The 17,865-nt window shown below is 44.0% G+C and overlaps 1 protein-coding gene across 2 annotated transcripts in view; it reads left to right on the top strand.

Annotated features, from left to right (window-relative positions):
* Positions 1-17,585, top strand: part of NEDD9 (neural precursor cell expressed, developmentally down-regulated 9) — a 200,780-nt gene extending 183,195 nt beyond the window's left edge. For both annotated transcript variants that reach the window (XM_007973688.3, XM_007973687.3), the window contains 5 exons: positions 7,436-7,537; positions 8,667-8,768; positions 9,938-11,179; positions 12,870-12,959; positions 15,228-17,585. In XM_007973688.3, coding sequence (XP_007971879.3) covers positions 7,436-7,537; positions 8,667-8,768; positions 9,938-11,179; positions 12,870-12,959; positions 15,228-15,737 — 2,046 coding nt within the window. In that variant the 3' untranslated portion in view covers positions 15,738-17,585. The remainder of the gene's footprint in view (positions 1-7,435; positions 7,538-8,666; positions 8,769-9,937; positions 11,180-12,869; positions 12,960-15,227) is intronic.
* The last annotated feature ends 280 nt before the right edge of the window (positions 17,586-17,865 follow it).

The raw sequence follows: 17,865 nt of genomic DNA, 5'->3' as shown, positions 1-17,865 counted from the left end.
GTTACCCAGTCTCCTCTCCATCCCATCTCTCTGTCTCTCATCCACTCCACCCAATTCTTCCTTTCAAAGACTAGGATTTTTCTGCTTGATTTTTTTACTGCTTTGTTCTTACTTAGGGTTGCTGGAAGCACATGGAAGGAGGGAAATAGTTAAAACAAGGCAGTGTTGGGAGGGGAGTGATAAGAAGTCATGATAAGTAAGTGGGTGACCCATAGGGCTGGCATCAGAAGGAAACATAGCAAAACATGGTGGATATGAGGATTGCTGTGGGGAGAAGGATTGGCCTTTGTGAGTGACAGCCGTCTGCTCCCTTCCAACTTTCCTTAGTGCTCCATTGAGTTAGCAGCACGCAGCTGAGAAGTTGAAGTTCTCCTGACCACATGGCCTTTGCTGCCACTGCTCTGCCCCTATCCCAGGCACCTAGCCAGCTCTGCATTAAGGAGGTGAAGTGGATGCCCAAGGAAAGAAGTGCCCCCAAGGAGACTTGCTGAGACCTTGAACAAGTGACACAATGTGAGCAGAAGTTTTCTTGATAGAAAATGCTTTGTTTCTAGGCATTCCAGAGAGATAGGCAAGTGTCCTACTTCTTGGCGAGATCCTCTAAACAAACCCAGCTTGTGAACCTCCACTGAAAAGATCTCATCTGACGAGCATTTTAATAAAGTGTCCTGAGTTTGAAGCCTTGCCATCTTTCTCTTAGATAAATATCTTTATCTCCTAGACTTGGAAAAACACATTTTCTCCTAGGGTTTCCCATTGGTGTATCTTGAGCTGCTCTGGTGATAACCATAATAATGCCAATACTGATATGAATAGCAGAAAACAGTAACCCAAAGAACTCTACAGATGATCATCAAGGACCACTGTCTCTTACCATTTGCTGCTTTGGTTTGAAATTCTCATGGCCTCTTAGATCTCACTTTGAGCACTATACATTCCTAAAGATTAATTTCTTTCTATCTGACTTAAATTTAGGAATGATTAAAACATGATTAATGTTTTCTCCCATGATTTGATCATAAAACATTTTGAAAGGAAACAGCCTTGAGATCTGTGATTACTAAGACATACATAACATTCTTATCGCATTAGAAAGCAAGAATTGACTGTTGCTTTTCTTGTTCCTCTTGTCTTGTCCCCTGAATTCCTGTTTATCTTTGATTGTATGTGGGACATTGCATTTTTAATACATTTGTAGAAATAACGTGAAGCCTATAAAGATGTTTTCTGCCTCCAGAGAGAATTTTCTTTCCTTCTGCCAGTCTCATAGGCAAGCATACATCTGATTCCATGCTTTGAGATGTTCTGGCAACCCTGATGTCTTCAGCCTGTGCAAGGGTGGGTTTACTTCCAGTTAATCCTTATTTTGGATACGGTCCTTAGGGTTCCAACCCAAAGTCGGGGGTGGTTTGGGGTCCCTACTTTGGTGAGCCCTATAGTTCAATGTTCCCCCTTACCCAAAGCAGCTGTAGAAAACCCAACACAGTCTCCCGGGCACCTGTTTCAGATCAGCAAAAATTAGCACATGCCCCCAAGGAAAAGCAATCTAACGTCTATTAATTCTTCTCCCAAAGTTTGACCTAGTTATTATCCTTTAACTCTTGACACTATTAAGAAGATCTTTTCTAGCTTTTCTTCATTTTTCTAAATTGTCTTCAGCAAGATGGTTAATTCAATTACCTAGTTCATGATTTCTGGAAGTCAAAGTCGAAAGGTAAAATCTATATAGCCTAGGTGACTACAATAACAATAGCTAAGGCTTATTATGGCTTTATGCCAGGTACTTTATGTACTTGATCTCATTTAATACTCATATAGCCTATGAGGGAAGTATAATTTCTATTTTACTTATGAGAAAATAGGCTTAGAATGGAACCTTGGTTCTCATAGCTTGAGAGTGGTAGAACCGGGATTTAGATCCAGTTCTGCCTGAGTCCAGCTTCTGTTTGTCAATCACTTCCCTCTTCAGACCTAATTCTTCCAATAAGCAACAGAAAAAGACCCAGTGGGGCCATGGCCTCTGGCACACAGCTTCTCATGAACGAGCCTATCACACATCCCCAGAACTAAAGCAAGCGTATGTTCCTTCTGATGTCAAGGTAAAAAGCAGGGCTTGTTTTGGTTCTTCTTTTCCAAAACACTCCCCCACATGTTTCTGGCTTGTGGTTAAGAAGAACCCAGGTGTTCATGTCACATACGAGCTCAACTGGGGAAAAGGAAACCATCCAGCATCTCTCCTTGCCCTCCAATAGTGGCTTCACCCAATCTGAGGTGCATTCTTCTACAGTTTCTGATTTCTCAGCTTCACCTAACATTCCCTTGCCTTCTTGGCTCCCTCTCTTGCCCAATACTACCATGCATGGCTGATAGGGCACCGTTCTGCCCCGTATCCCATGGGTTCTACTTAACCCAGAGCTGGCTTACCTGGAAACCAAGCTTATTCTATACTGGCAGACCTCACACCATCTTGCTTAATAGCCTTCAGTTTTCCTTTAGTTGATTAATGTATCACTCAATAGAGTTATGCAAGATCTACTGTGCTAGACACTGTACTAGGCCCTGTGGTTTATATTTAAATGAAGGAGGAATGATCTTTGACTTTAAAATGCTGGAAGAAGAGATGAGATGCATCGAGACTGTCAAACCACAAGTGATTAAGTGCCATTAGAGATGTGTGGATCACTGGCTCAGGGAGTTCCAAGGACAGAGACATATTATCTGTTTGAGAAGGGCTTGATAGGGGGAAGGACATTCAGCCAGGCCTTGAAAATCAATTAAAGTTTGAATATGAGGAAAGAAAAAAGAGCGTCTCAGACAAGGACACGGCATGGATGAAGACACAGAGGTGTGGGCGTGCAGGGCATCTGTGGAAATGGACAGCTCAGTTCTCGCCGAGGAAGGGAGTTGGTGCAGAGCATGGGGACCCTGCCTTCAGAGGATTTCCAAGAGGAAGGAGGGCAAAAATACACAGATGAAGGCAAAGACTGGCAGCCCAGAGGCCAAAGACATGTTTAGTTTGGCCAAGACACTGTTTTTAAAATTTAAGCCAATTTTGAAAACCAGGTTTCACATAAAATTCCAAATTTCTGGCTTCTCCTGAAAACATGAAAGATCTGGCAACACAAGGCACGATGACTTCCTCCTTTCGGTAGCAGGGGGTTCTGTCTCCCCAGCACCCAAGCCTGGCTTGTTTCTTCCCTACACTCTACTTGCTCAGTCCTCGAGCATCTGACTATAGGACCCTTGCTCTGCTATAGGTACCAGCTCAGGGAACACAGATGCAGAAACATCAGAAAGAACCCTAAGGGCCTCTCATCCAGCTTGCTGACTGTCATCATGTTGGTTCTCAGGCCTCCCTATCTCTCTCTGCTACCCAAACACAGACCCTCTTCTTTAAAATTTCAGCACGCCTGGCTTTCAAAATTATGAGGCATGAAAGTGTCAAAAGCATCTCCAAAAACTCATGCCGCCAGGATCTGAGACTCAAAACAGTGTGGATCAAACACCATCAAAGTGTGGGGCGGGGCAATCCGAGTTTGTTTTCTTGTTTTTATGTAAGCAGATTAATTAGAAAACTAACATAACGCCAGTCTTTGGGCTTTTGATCCTATCCTGCCGGGACCCAGACTTGGAGATGTATTAAATGGATTCTTCCTTTTCTAAATGTTTGCAATTAAATGTTTGCAATCTGCCCTTCTTGACTTCATAGCTCTTCTCAAAGTCTCTGTCTTGGACCCTCCCGTTAGTTACTGAGAATGGCATACTAATATCTGAGAAAGGTTGAATTCCTCGTAGGGACAGAAAATCCACATATGGAAAGTGCAAATCCTGTGCCGAGTAATCACTAAAATAGTTGCAGTAGCTTTGGGTCATAGAGCCCCAGGAGACCTCACAGTTTAGCCCCCTTCCTGGCAACACTAATGAATTAAGAGGTCAGTTTGGTAATTCCAAAGGCTAAGCCTTTGTAACTATAAATAAATACATAGAATGAAAGGAATGTAGGAAAAAAAAAAAAAAAAAAAGCAAACAGAGGGGGAAAGGAAATGAAAACCTGACTTGATTTCATTGAGAAAATTAGTTTAAAAATGCCCTTTGTGTAGCAATTCCTTTAATGCCTCACCGAACAAATGCCTAGGAGAATTCTTCCAAACTTGAGGTCCCCTTAACCAGACCTTGGCGTGCCTCTTAGACTGAAGTTCGGTAGTTCTGGGAGGTGGAATGAGGAGAGATTGTAGGAAGGTTTTTGTGTACTTATGTCAAGCAGTAAGAAAAAGCCTTAATGAACCACAAAACTGGAGACTTTGTAAGGTACAGCTCAGTCAGCACTTTTCCTCTGAGGAGAGAACACACAATTGGCATGAAAGTGACCCAAGCAACAGGTCGAGGCAGAGAATGTCCAAAAGTAGAAAACTTCCAGCTCCCTGATCTTCCATACGTCACAATGCGGATTGCTGCACTGGACTTGTCTGACCAGATGCAAAATGCTGGTCCCATTTAAATGCCATTTGTGGACCAACGTGAATTAGATGGTAATGTCAGGAAGGCTGGAGGGGGGCAGGGGCTGCTGTATCTAGTTGGCTTTTTCCCCCTGTGGTTTTCACCATCTGTTTCTTTGAATGCATAAACAAGGAAAATGACTGGTTTGGAATGCAGAGTTTTAAAAAACCAGATGACCACAGGCATCCTCTAAATGAGAAAGAGAGAGCAAGTTGGGGTTCTGTGACATTTGTCAGGACGTGAAATGTTAAATACCGGGAAGCTTTAGCGCTCTCTGCCAGGGAAGATCCACAAAGGCAAGGAAACACTTTGGCGGTGACCCTGCCTTCCTTTTCTGAGGTCGTGCTATGTGTTTATATGTCACCTAGAGCTATTTTCAGACACCAATGCCACCCACTCTAGCTCCCAGCCCCCTTCTGGGTTTTTTGTTTGTTTGTTCTGTTTTGTTTTGAGACAGTCTCTCTCTGTCGCCCAGGCTGGAGTGCAGTGGCGCAATCTTGGCTTACTGCAAGCTCTGCCTCCCAGGTTCATGCCATTCTCCTGCCTCAGCCTCCCCTACAAGCGCCCGCCACCACACCCGGCTAATTTTGTGTATTTTTAGTAGAGACGGGGTTTCACCGTGCTAGCCAGGATGGTCTCAATCTCCTGACCTCGTGATCCATGCGCCTTGGCCTCCCAAAGTGCTGGGATTACAGGTGTGAGCTAGCGCACCTCGTCTGTTTGTTTTGTTTGTTTATTGAGATGGAGTTTCACTCTATTTGCCCAGGTCTGGAGTGCAGTGGCGCGATCTCAGCTCACTGCAACCTCCACCTCTCGGATTCAAGTGATTCTCCTGCCTCAGCCTCCCAAAGTGCTGAGATTACAGGCATGAGCCATTGCGCCCGACATGCCCCCTTCTGTTTTTTAAACGAAAGAGGAACAGTTAAGCTGGACTTCAGCATAACCAGCCTTGGTTTTCCATTAGCATTATTGCTAAGTTGGCAACGTTGGATAAAATCCACTCTTGGAAACTTTTAAGCTGAACAAAAGCTGCACTATGAGCAGGTGCTATGATAAAGCCAAAACAGTCCTCTAAGTAGAGGGGCTGGTGAAATAGACTAAGGGGAGATCTTCATTTCTCTCCTGGACAATAGTGAGTATAAAAAAAAAACCAATCATATAAGGGCATTAGGAACACAGTGTGTTTTTCTTTAGCAAAGGGCATCCTGCTTTAAAAAGGAAACTTTGCTATGCACAATACAGTGGCCACTCTATAAAGTGGTTCTGTATGCTCCATGAGGTCCATGCCAACAGACCTCAAAGCAATAGGTTCCTTTTTTAAACCCAAGACAGTGGAGAGACTTAATGGAAATTTTGAGTGCATACTAATCTCCTTTACCTTCACTGCAAGAAATAATCAGTTGTAAGCACTAGGGATTTAAAGCCAAATTGAACTCAGGCATTTTTAGAGCCCCTGGGGAGAAGGGCACTGGTGCATTTGGCTGAGTTCCACCCATTTCAGCATAAGACGGACGTGGAGCATTTTTCACATAGTTTTGTAGGCAGCCTGACGCCAGAGTTTTCACTTCAGAGAAAGGATAACAAGTTGATGGTTTCTTAGGGAACAACCAACTCTTCCTAATTTGCAATGTCTGGTCTCCTCAAAGATGTCGTGGGCAATGCTTGACATGGGCACTGTTAATGACCTGACGGGGTGGGGGTTAGGCAGAAACAAGACCCTGCACATTTAGAAGCCCTTGGAGGATTACATATGTTTCAAAATGAGTTAAGTTCAAATAATTTTTTGCTGGTGCTTAGCACACCAATGAAATATGTAGATATGAAAAACAGGAGGCTGTTAGGTAAGATTCATTTTACTGGCACTGGTTCCAGATGCCAGCATTGTGATGAACGCTATTTGACTTCTGACATCCCTTGACGTAGGTACTGTTGGGGATGTTTTCTTTCCTGGTGGAAATGGGAAAATGATTAGAGACCAGAGGTCAGGCGATCTGAACTCTGTTCCCGGTGCCTCCCTGGCTCAGTATTTTGTTTGTTTGATAAGTTAGATCGAAAGCTCCCAGAGGTTTCTAAGGATAGCACAGTTGGAGCATTGGCTTTGTAAAAGTACTCTGGTGAGCTGTGGAATTACAGTTATAATCATCATCATAATGTCCAATGAAGAGGCAGACTGAGGAAGGCATGAGAGGAATTTTAAGTGGCTGAACTCTATTTGCATTATTCATTTTACAAATCGTTTCAGAATCTTAAAGCAAATTTCAGTATGCAGTACTTTACATGCAAAATGCTCCTGTAGGACTTTCATAAGTTACACGCAAGTATCCCTTAAAGTATATTTTAGAAATATGCTTACAGTGCATCAACTCTATCTGACGAACTCTGAGATGATCACAAGGAAGGGTGACAGAGATATTTCAGGGATATGTTTCTCATTGGGATTCAAGAGGGATTTAAAATTTTACTAACCTGGGCCAGACGCAGTGGCTCACGCCTATAATCCCTGCACTTTGGGAGGCCGAGGTGGGCAGATCACCTGAGGTCAGGAGTTCGAGACCAGCCTGACCAACATGGTGAAACCCCGTCTCTACTAAAAATACAAAAAAATTAGCTGGGCGTGTTGGCGCGCACCTGTAATCTCAACTACTCAGGAGACTGAAGCAGGAAAATCACTTGAACCAGGGAGGCAGAGGTTGTTGCAGTGAGCTGAGATCATGCCACTGCACTCTAGCCTGGGCAGCAAGAGCAAAATTCCATCTCAAAAAAAAAAAAAAAAAAGTTTACTGACCTGGTGTCTACTTGTCTTCCTGTTGTGTCTTCTTTCTTGTTTCTTTCTATATTTTTATGAGGGAGAGTTGAGGGATGAGTACTTGGTTAGCAGGCAAGGAGATTCAATGACTCAGGCTTGGAAATTTATATCTTTGTGCCTTCTCTCCCACAGGTGATAACCCCCATAAGGACAGGCCATGGCTACGTATACGAGTACCCATCCAGATACCAAAAGGACGTCTACGATATCCCTCCTTCCCATACCACTCAAGGGGTGCGTACCAGAACAAGGTCACAAGAGGAGAAGAGCTTCTAAGGGTAGCGTTCCTTCAGGGCTGTAGAGAAAATGGAGTTCACAAATTATGTATTAATATATGTCATATAAAGCTTTATTTAGGTTGTCTATCCAGTAGCCACTTTAGCCAATGCTATTTATGTTTTCTGGATTTGCTTTATCAGGAAATCCTAGTATTTCACCCAAGAAAGCTTATGTTCTACAATTTTACTTCAGAAAGTAGAATTTTTTTTTTAAGACAAAATCTTTCTTTGTTGCTCAGGCTGGAGTGCAGTGGCTCGATCTCAGCTCACTGCAACCTCTGTCACCCAGCCTCAAGCAACTCTCCTGCCTCTGCCTCAGCCTCTCGAGTAGCTGGGACTACAGGTGCACACACCACCATAGCTGACTAATTTTTGTATTTTTGTAGAGACAGGGTTTCACCATGTTGGCCAGGCTGGTTTTGAACTCCTGACCGCAAGTGTTCTGCCCACCTCAGCCTTCCAAAGTGCTGGGATTACAGGCGTGAGCCACCGTGCCCAGCCGGAAAGTAGAAAATTTAAACTACACTTCAAAGTACAGGCAGTGTAGATATTTCACATAAGATCATCTTTTTTTTTTTTCTTTTTTTTTTTTGTTTTGAGACAGTGTCTCGTTCTGTCACCAGGCTGGAGTACAGTGGCACGATCTTGGCTCACTGCAACCTCCGCCTCCCGGGTTCAAGCGATTCTCCTGTCTCAGCCTCCTGAGTAGCTGGGACTATAGGTGCGCGCGCCACCACACCCAGCTAATTTTTGTGTTTTTAGTAGAGATGGGGTTTTACCATGTTGGCCAGGATGGTCTCGATCTCTTGACCTCGTGATCTGCCCCCCTCAGCCTCCCAAAGTGCTGGGATTACAGATGTGAGCCACCACGCCTGGCCAAAATCATTTTTATATTCAGTCCAAGTTAAAAACCACAAAATGTACAAAGGAAAAAAAGGTAATCAATTTGTTATAACATGGAGCACTGCTAAAGATCAAGCTTGTACACAACCTGGTAAATAAATCCATAATTAAGTGCTTAGGAGCACAAAAAATGACAAGTATAAGACATTTCCATTCTGGGTAACTCATGGGTTTCTCTCCAGGTATACGACATCCCTCCCTCATCAGTGAAAGGCCCTGTGTTTTCAGTTCCAGTGGGAGAGATAAAACCTCAAGGGGTGTATGACATCCCGCCTACAAAAGGGGTAAGTGAGTGACTACAAAGCAGCAAAAAGGAGTGAGTGTGAGTGTGTGTGTGTCTGTGTGTCGAGGGGCATGGGGTTGGGAGGAGGGTGGGTAAGTAGTTTATTGGAATAAAACAAGAAAGGCAAACCCAAAAGGGGAAAATGTAGTCTTGGTGAGAGTAAAGGAAGGAAGCCAAAAAGGAAAGGCCCATTAAAGATAGCTCTAGGGATTTCATATTGAGGAGCCGCAACTAAAAAACACTGGGAGGCCAATAAGGAGAACCCTTTGGCAGGGAAGATAATTAGTTTGGCAAGTACTACTATATATTTGTAGAGGGTTTGTTTTGTTTTGTTATGCTTTGTTTGAGACAGGGTGTCGCTCTGTCACCCAGGCTGGAGTGCAGTGGTGCAATCACAGCTCATTGCAACCTTGACTTCCCAGGCTCAAGCAATCCTCCCAGCTCAGTCTCCCAAGTAGCTGCCTCTTACCTCAGTGTCCCAAGTAGCTGTGACCTCAGGTGCATGCCACCATGCCTGGCTAATTTTATTTTTTGTGGAGACAGCATCTCCCTATGCTGCCCAGGCTGTTTTTGAACACATGGGCTTAAGTGATCCTATTACTTTGGCCTCCCAAAGTGCTGGGACTACAGGCATGAGCCACCAAGCCTGGCCTGTAGAGGGTTTGACAGTTTTCTCAGTCTGTATGTTTGGGTGAACTCATTTGACTCACTCTGTTACCCTCTGGGGTATGCCTGCACAGAGCACGGTAATCCCTACTTTACAGACAAGGGGACTGTGTTTCAGACACCTATGCAGCTCATTCAGCATCACACAGCTGGTGTAATAACCGAAGAGACCAGGGGAGACCTCCGGTCTTACTCTGCTGCTCGGCACAGATCAGCAGAGAAAGGACACCCAGGAAGTGGTCAGAAATGTAGGACTGGAACACAGGGGTGAGCAATTTAACCAGCAGGGTTGCACATGTCTACACCAAGAACATGTGGGTGGACACACTTGTCAAAGGACAAGGGAAGTGGCAGCAGAATAGCGGGGAACCTTGGAAGTGCCTAACATGGGGGGCGGGGGAAGGCGACCGAAAAAGTGCCAGCAAATAGGACTGAGCACATGGGACCGCATGCTCCCACGAGCCAACTCAATAAATAGCATTTCGCTTTCTACTCGCTTTTCAGGTATATGCCATTCCACCCTCTGCTTGCCGGGATGAAGCAGGGCTTAGGGAAAAGGACTATGACTTCCCCCCTCCCATGAGACAAGCTGGAAGGGCAGACCTCAGACCTGAGGGGGTTTATGACATTCCCCCAACCAGTGCCAAGCCGGCAGGAAAGGACCTTCATGTAAAATACAACTGTGACATTCCAGGAGCTGCAGAACCCGTAGCTCGACGGCACCAGAGCCTGTCCCCGAATCACCCACCCCCGCAACTGGGACAGTCAGTGGGCTCTCACAACGACGCGTATGATGTCCCCCGAGGCGTTCAGTTTCTTGAGCCACCAGCAGAAACCAGTGAGAAAGCAAACGCCCAAGAAAGGGATGGTGTTTATGATGTCCCTCTGCATAACCCGCCAGACGCTAAAGGCTCTCGGGACTTGGTGGATGGGATCAACCGACTGTCTTTCTCCAGTACAGGCAGCACCCGGAGTAACATGTCCACGTCTTCCACCTCCTCCAAGGAGTCCTCACTGTCAGCCTCCCCAGCTCAGGACAAAAGGCTCTTACTGGATCCAGACACAGCTATCGAGAGACTTCAGCGGCTTCAGCAGGCCCTGGAGACGGGTGTCTCCAGCCTAATGGCACTGGTCACCACCGACTGGCGGTGTTACGGATATATGGAAAGACACATCAACGAGATACGCACGGCGGTGGACAAGGTGGAGCTGTTCCTGAAGGAGTACCTCCACTTTGTTAAGGGAGCTGTTGCAAATGCTGCCTGCCTCCCGGAACTCATCCTCCACAACAAGATGAAGCGGGAGCTGCAGCGAGTCGAAGATTCCCACCAGATCCTGAGTCAAACCAGCCACGACTTAAATGAGTGCAGCTGGTCCCTGAATATCTTGGCCATCAACAAGCCCCAGAACAAGTGTGACGATCTGGACCGGTTTGTGATGGTGGCAAAGACGGTGCCCGATGACGCCAAGCAGCTCACCACAACCATTAACACCAACGCAGAGGCCCTCTTCAGACCCGGCCCTGGCAGCTTGCATCTGAAGAACGGGCCGGAGAGCATCATGAACTCAACGGAGTACCCACACGGTGGCTCCCAGGGGCAGCTGCTGCATCCTGGTGACCACAAGGCCCAGGCCCACAACAAGGCACTGCCCCCAGGTCTGAGCAAGGAGCAGGCCCCTGACTGTAGCAGCAGTGATGGTTCTGAGAGGAGCTGGATGGATGACTACGATTATGTCCACCTACAGGTAAAACAGCCAAACTCATAAAACACCTACGCTCACTCACATGCAGGGAGCCTGAGACAGATGGATGCCTGTAAGGATGTCGGGTTGGACTACCAAAGGAGAGAACACGATTAATGTTAATCCACATGGTTCACAAATTGGAGGGAGTGTTGTAGAGTAGGAAGAACGCTGGACTGAGAGTCCTGAGTACTCACTCAGTTCTAGCCCTTTCTCTGACATTTACTGTGTGACCAACTTATTCAACCTCCTTGGGCCTTAATTTCCTCATTTGCAAAATGAACGGTATAAGGGGCTGGATTAGATCCCATTGATACCTCAGGTAAGAGGAGACTCACCAAGTAGGATAATAGGCCCTCTAATGATATTACCACCTCCACTTCTATTTGTGTTTTAGGTATAGTTCCATATAATAGTTTATTTGAAAAAAAAGTTTTCATCATTAAGAAAAAGAATAGAAAACCTTTGCACTGGAGAATTTCTAAGGCCCCTGCTACCCCTACTCTGTGTGTGTGTGTGTGTGTGTGTGTGTGTGTGTGTGTATAATTGCTTTAAAACTTAGCCCCATCTCAGACTTACCTGGAGGACCACTGGGCATTAGCTAGTTGTCCTAGGAGCTTAATCTGTGTATGGGACATTGGACAATCAATGTTGGCCTCCTACAATTGGGAATTCCACCAAGCTCCAAGCTGACCTGGGATTCCAACAGCTTTCCCTTCCACTTTGAGGGATTAAAACATTCTACCGGCCAGGCGCGGTGGCCCAGGTGTGGTGGCTCACACCTGTAATCCCAGCACTTTGGGAGGTTGAGGAAGGTGGATCACAAGGTCAGGAGTTCAAGACCAGCCTGGCCAATATGGTGAAACCCCGTCTCTGCTAAAAATACAAAAATTAGCCAGGCATGGTGGTGCATGCCTGTAGTCTCAGCTACTTGGGAGGCTGAGGCAGAAGAATCGCTTGAACCTGGGAGGCGGAGGTTGCAGTGAGCTAAGATTGCGCCACTAGACTTCAGCCTGGGCGACACAGTGAGATTCCATTTCAAAAAAAAAGAAAAAAAAAAAAAACTACCAAGACCCATTATTTAGGACTAGCTTACTACCTTATTCTGCCATTCTTTTAATTTGACTGAGAGTCACAGATTATACTGAGAACTATGTAACTATTATGCCAAATTCCCTTGAGCGCAAGAAAGTGTGGCAAGGAGAACTGAGCCTCACCTGGTGCTGAGGAAGGGAGTGGAGAGAGAGGATGGAGGCATTGAACATTCACCTTACTCACTGTCTGACTCTGCACAGTGGGAAATACTGCCTTGGAGCAGAAATCTATAGATGATTTGAGGGAACTAGAAGTGAGAGGTGGACCACATTTAGACCTGCATTTGGGGGTTTACAGGTTCACATATAATCTATGAGAAAAGAACTCAGAGAAGTAGTACATTTATATAGGAGATTTCAAGGGAATCATGAGTAGCTCTCTGAAAACTGTAAGGTGCTCCAGAAAGCTGGCACCCTATATGGCAATGGGCTTTATTTTTCTGCCACCCCTGTCTAGGGTTCACAGTGCCTCACTGAGCATTTGAGATGTTGCCAAGGCAGTGGAAAATAAAGAGTATTTACTCATCTGTCAATGAAATTGTTAGCATAAGTGAATCACAGTGATGACATAATATGTTCTTTATGTTGAAAATTAACAGGGTAAGGAGGAGTTCGAGAGGCAACAGAAAGAGCTATTGGAAAAAGAGAATATCATGAAACAAAACAAGATGCAGCTGGAACATCATCAAGTAAGTTCAATCAGAGCAAAAGCTGCTTGGTGTTGGAAAGATTTCCCACCTAGTACTAAGGAGAGTTGCAACTTCAAGAGATTATGATTTCGATTCTTCCAGCTTACTGGCCAGAATCAGCTCTAAAGCACGGAATAGGGTTTAAAAGCAAAGAGAAGGTTTATGACCTTGCTAGTTCATCTGGGTGTACCTGGGTTACATCTAAACAGCAATTTTTTAAAGGCTAAACCTGCGTATCTAACATATGAGGACTACTTGGGTTAAGGCATTTGGTCTCAAGAAACAAGACCCATTCAAGCTAGCCTAAGCAAGCAAGTTTACAGTAAAGTCAGAGGAGGCGAATTCAGTAACAGAAAATGAAGATATAGCCAGGTCTGGTGAGAACTAGAACTGTACATTCTCTCTCCTTCTTGTACTTCCTTTGCTTTTTTTCTATAAATCTGTTCACTCTCCCCTATTTTCTAGTTTTCTCTGCTTATCTACTCATTTGGCTCCCCTGTAACTTTGTAGAACCCATAAATGGCCACTTAGAACTTCTATAGATGGCTTCTCATCTCAGCTTCCCCTTCTGATGGTTAGCTCCCTTCTCTTGTTCATCAGATTCCTAAGGAAGAGTCTGATTGGGCCATTTTGATTGGGCCATTTCTCTCTCTCTCTCTCTCTCTCTCTCTCTCTCTCTCTCTCTCTCTCTCTGTGTGTGTGTGTGTGTGTGTGTGTGTGTGTGTGTGTGTGTCTCTACCTCTCTCTCGCCAACAACACAAGCCTGTGGTTTGGCTGGCCTTGGTCCAATCTAAGGGTACGAGAGCAGAATTCAATGTTTTCAACATATATCCAGGCCCATCTACTGAGGACTTTGGGCAGGGCATGTTCATTCAAAAGTTGGGTATGAGTAGGGCAGATAATGATGAGTATTGGTAGGACAAGGGCATAAAAATAAAGAGAGATGGACTGAGGATTTATTTACAAGCCTTTCAAGATGAAATGAAGGGAAATGGCATGTAATGACATTAAATGGCATGTTGTATTTAGGAAATCTGAGTTCTAATCATTTCTGGCCAACCAACTATGTCAAGTGAGGTAACCTCCCCAAGCTTCGGTTACTACTCTATAAAATGGGAAAGTACCCCCTGCCCATCTAATGGCATGATATATTGATGAACATATTTGCATAAAGCCTAAGATATATAAAATATAATCCATTATGATTAAATATCTTGGAATATCACCTTGTACCTGTTTGTTTGCCATGGCATCTGGCAAGGTAAGACTGCAGGGCTTTGGGGAACTTGTTGAAACCATAGCAATCCCTAAGAAGAAAATGGATTCTAGAAAAGTAAAGCTGGCTATGCATTTCTCAGAGAAGCTGGGTGAGGTGATCACTGCTCCAGCTCATCCCTACCTCCAGGTGGGAGATTAACTGAGTCCTAAGCTCAGGTCACAGATAGTCCTTACCTGCAGAAGAGAGGTCTCTCCTGAGTCTTAGTGGAATCCCCAGAAATTATTATATTGCAATTTAAATAATACACCATTTGGGAGCAATGAGGAAAGAAGGAAGAAAGCCAGCACCTGATGCATCTGACTCTGGGTGAGACCCCCTTGTTTTAACAGCTCTGGGGGACTAAATATTATGATGCACAATTCCCATTCAGACTCCTTTAGAAATTTTTTTTTCCTTAAGTGCTCATATATTTATATGCATTAATCTTCCTGTAGCGCTGGATCATAACATGTCTATCAATCTTGACAGAAAGAGTAGGATAAACAGAAAGGGGTCATGAATGGCCATTTCATCTGAGAATCCTGAGATAGTCGAGGCTTTCTCCAAGAAGGAGCAAACTGTCAGGGACTTACTTGACAAGGAGGTCACTACATAAGGTTTTCCCTTGCCACCACTCAACATTAATAAACATTTACATAGAGCCTATTACATACCAAACTATTCTAAGCACTTTGTAAATGTTAACTATTTTACCTCCATAAAGGTATAGGTAACAGGGCTGCGGTTTAAACCCTATGCTGCCTTCTAGCCAGAGGTTACAAGAGACCAGTGGTCCAATCATAAAAGATCTAAGCTTGAGGATCATCCTTCCCAACGTGTACATTTTACAATTTAGGAAAGCACGGCAGCTTGACCCAGGCTGCACAGTTCACATGCATCTAACAGTTATTAGGGACTAAAATCCCTGTCTCTTAACTCCAAGCCCTGGTTAATTTCCATTGCAACACATTCCCTTGCTCTAATGAGATCTACTTTCATCTTCCTTGCAGCTGAGCCAGTTCCAGCTGTTGGAACAAGAGATTACAAAGCCCGTGGAGAATGACATCTCGAAGTGGAAGCCCTCTCAGAGCCTACCCACCACAAACGGCGGCGTGAGTGCACAGGATCGACAGTTGCTGTGCTTCTACTATGACCAATGTGAGACCCATTTCATTTCCCTTCTCAACGCCATTGACGCGCTCTTCAGTTGTGTCAGCTCAGCCCAGCCCCCGCGAATCTTCGTGGCACACAGCAAGTTTGTCATCCTTAGTGCACACAAACTGGTGTTCATTGGAGACACGCTGACACGGCAGGTGACTGCCCAGGACATTCGCAACAAAGTCATGAACTCCAGCAACCAGCTCTGCGAGCAGCTCAAGACTATAGTCATGGCGACCAAGATGGCCGCCCTCCATTACCCGAGTACCACGGCCCTGCAGGAAATGGTGCACCAAGTGACAGACCTTTCTAGAAATGCCCAGCTGTTCAAGCGCTCTTTGCTGGAGATGGCAACGTTCTGAGAAGAAAAAAAGAAGAAGGGGACTGCGTTAATGGTTACTAAGGAAAACTGGAAATACTATCTGGTTTTTGTAAATTATCTATTTTTGTAGATATTTTATATGAAAATGGAATATTTTAACATTTTAAGGGTTAGACAACTTTCAGAAATTCAGGGAGCTGGAGAGGGAAATCTTTTTTTCCCCCCTGAGTGGTTCTTATGTATACATAGAAGTATCTAAGACATAAACTGTACAGAGACTTGTCCACGTGCTTTTGTATGCCTGTGTATTCATGTTTGTTTGTAGATGTTTGTCTGATGCATTTCATTAAAAAAAAAATGAATTAAGAAGCACCTTAGTAAGCACCTTCTAATGCTGCATTTTTTTTTGTTGTTAAAAACATACCAGCCGGTTATAATATTGTTCTCCATGTCCTTGTGATTCTGAGCCTGGCACTCCCAAATCTGAGAAGTATAGTATATTTGCAAATGTTCACCTTCCAAATCATGAGACATAGCACGACTTATTCTTGTTTTGAAAACTCTTTTCAAAATTGATCGTCTTAAACACATGATGGCCAAGTGCCCCAAAGCCCTTTTGCAGAGCAAATTTCAGAATATATATGTGAATCTAAGCTCTGACAGTTCAGGTGCTGGAGGGAGGAGAGACCTGTGTGTTTAGAGGCCAGGACCACAGTTAGGATTGGATTGTTTTAATACTGAGAGACAGCTACAATAAAAGGAGGGCAATTGCCTCCCTGGGGCTGTTCGATCTTCTGCATTTGTGAGTGATTCAGTCATGAGGTTTTCCAAAAGATGTTTTTAGAGTTGTAAAAACCATATTTGCAGCAAGGATTCACAAACGCATATCAGACTATGATGGTTCACCAAAACAGGGGAATGCTTTGATCCGCCAGTTACAAGTAGAGGCCTTTCTGACTCTTAATATTCACTTTGGTGCTACTACCCCCATTACCTGAGGGAAACTGGCCAGGTCCTTGATCATGGAACTACAGAGCTACCAGGATGTATCCTGCTCTCTAAGGGAATTTATTGCTGTCTTGCACCTTCTTTAAAACTCACATATGCAGACCTGACACTCAAGAGTGGCTAGCCACACAGCGTCCATCTAATTTTTACAATTTCCTGTGGCCGATGTGTATAACCCCTACCACTATCTCACAGGTAGTCACAGTATCCATTCTATAGTCTGTTTCCTCACACCTGTTAGTATTGACACAGCACAAACACCACAAGCCATCATGTTCTTCATGGGGCAAGCGAAATACTTCTACCCCATGGGTAAACGTATTTACATATTACCAAGAGAAGAAGCGCATTATCTATGATCTTTTGGTCCAATTCTTATTTAGCATTTTTATTCCAGCCTATTTGGAAACATGTTTTTAATTGCAATATATGCCTGACTGAATTAAGCTTGCTTGTTTTAAACAACCAAATCATTGGAACAGAAAAGGATTTAAAAAACAAGAATGCATCTCAGAGTGATTAAAAAAAAATCAGTGGAAATAAATGATCATAGAAGGTGCTTTTCAAAACCACTGCTAATACAATTCTCAAAGTCCTACTCTGCCAAAAGAAGACTAAAAGTTATAAGTTACATGACAAGGAAATGTTTATGTGAGAAGAGGGTTGCTGAAAATCAACAACACTTGAAGTTTAAAGTGCGTCTTTGTAGATTTCATTGTATAATGTGTATTTCTTAGGAGATGGCTGACTTGATTGATCTACGCTAAGTAGAGACATTTCACGTTTTTAAAACCAAAATGTTCAATCTGTATTACTCTTTGCCATCTTGTATGTAGAGGCTATTTTTAAATCATTAAATTTTTAGATCTCTGTTTTCATAGCCACTGGGTTTTCTTTTTCATACTCCTCTGTCACAGAATTAAATATTGGCTTACTTTGGTACTCCTAATATAAAAAGTTAAATTACGATTATTTTAGCAATGCTATAGGTCTGGATTTTTTTAGGAAAATTGAGGGTTTTTTTTTTTTTTTTGTATATGTGTCTCTTCCAAGTGTATTTGCATTCAAAGAAAATTCTGGAACCTGTGAACACTATCTAATTCAAATATCTGGAACAAGGCTTGTGTTCCCCCAAAAAACCCACACATTCAGTAACGTGT

Source organism: Chlorocebus sabaeus, chromosome 17 (genome assembly GCF_047675955.1).
Source record: "Chlorocebus sabaeus isolate Y175 chromosome 17, mChlSab1.0.hap1, whole genome shotgun sequence".
NCBI lineage: Eukaryota > Metazoa > Chordata > Mammalia > Primates > Cercopithecidae > Chlorocebus > Chlorocebus sabaeus.
Note: the sequence above shows the minus strand (reverse complement) of the source record. Positions and strands in the feature narration are given on the sequence as shown.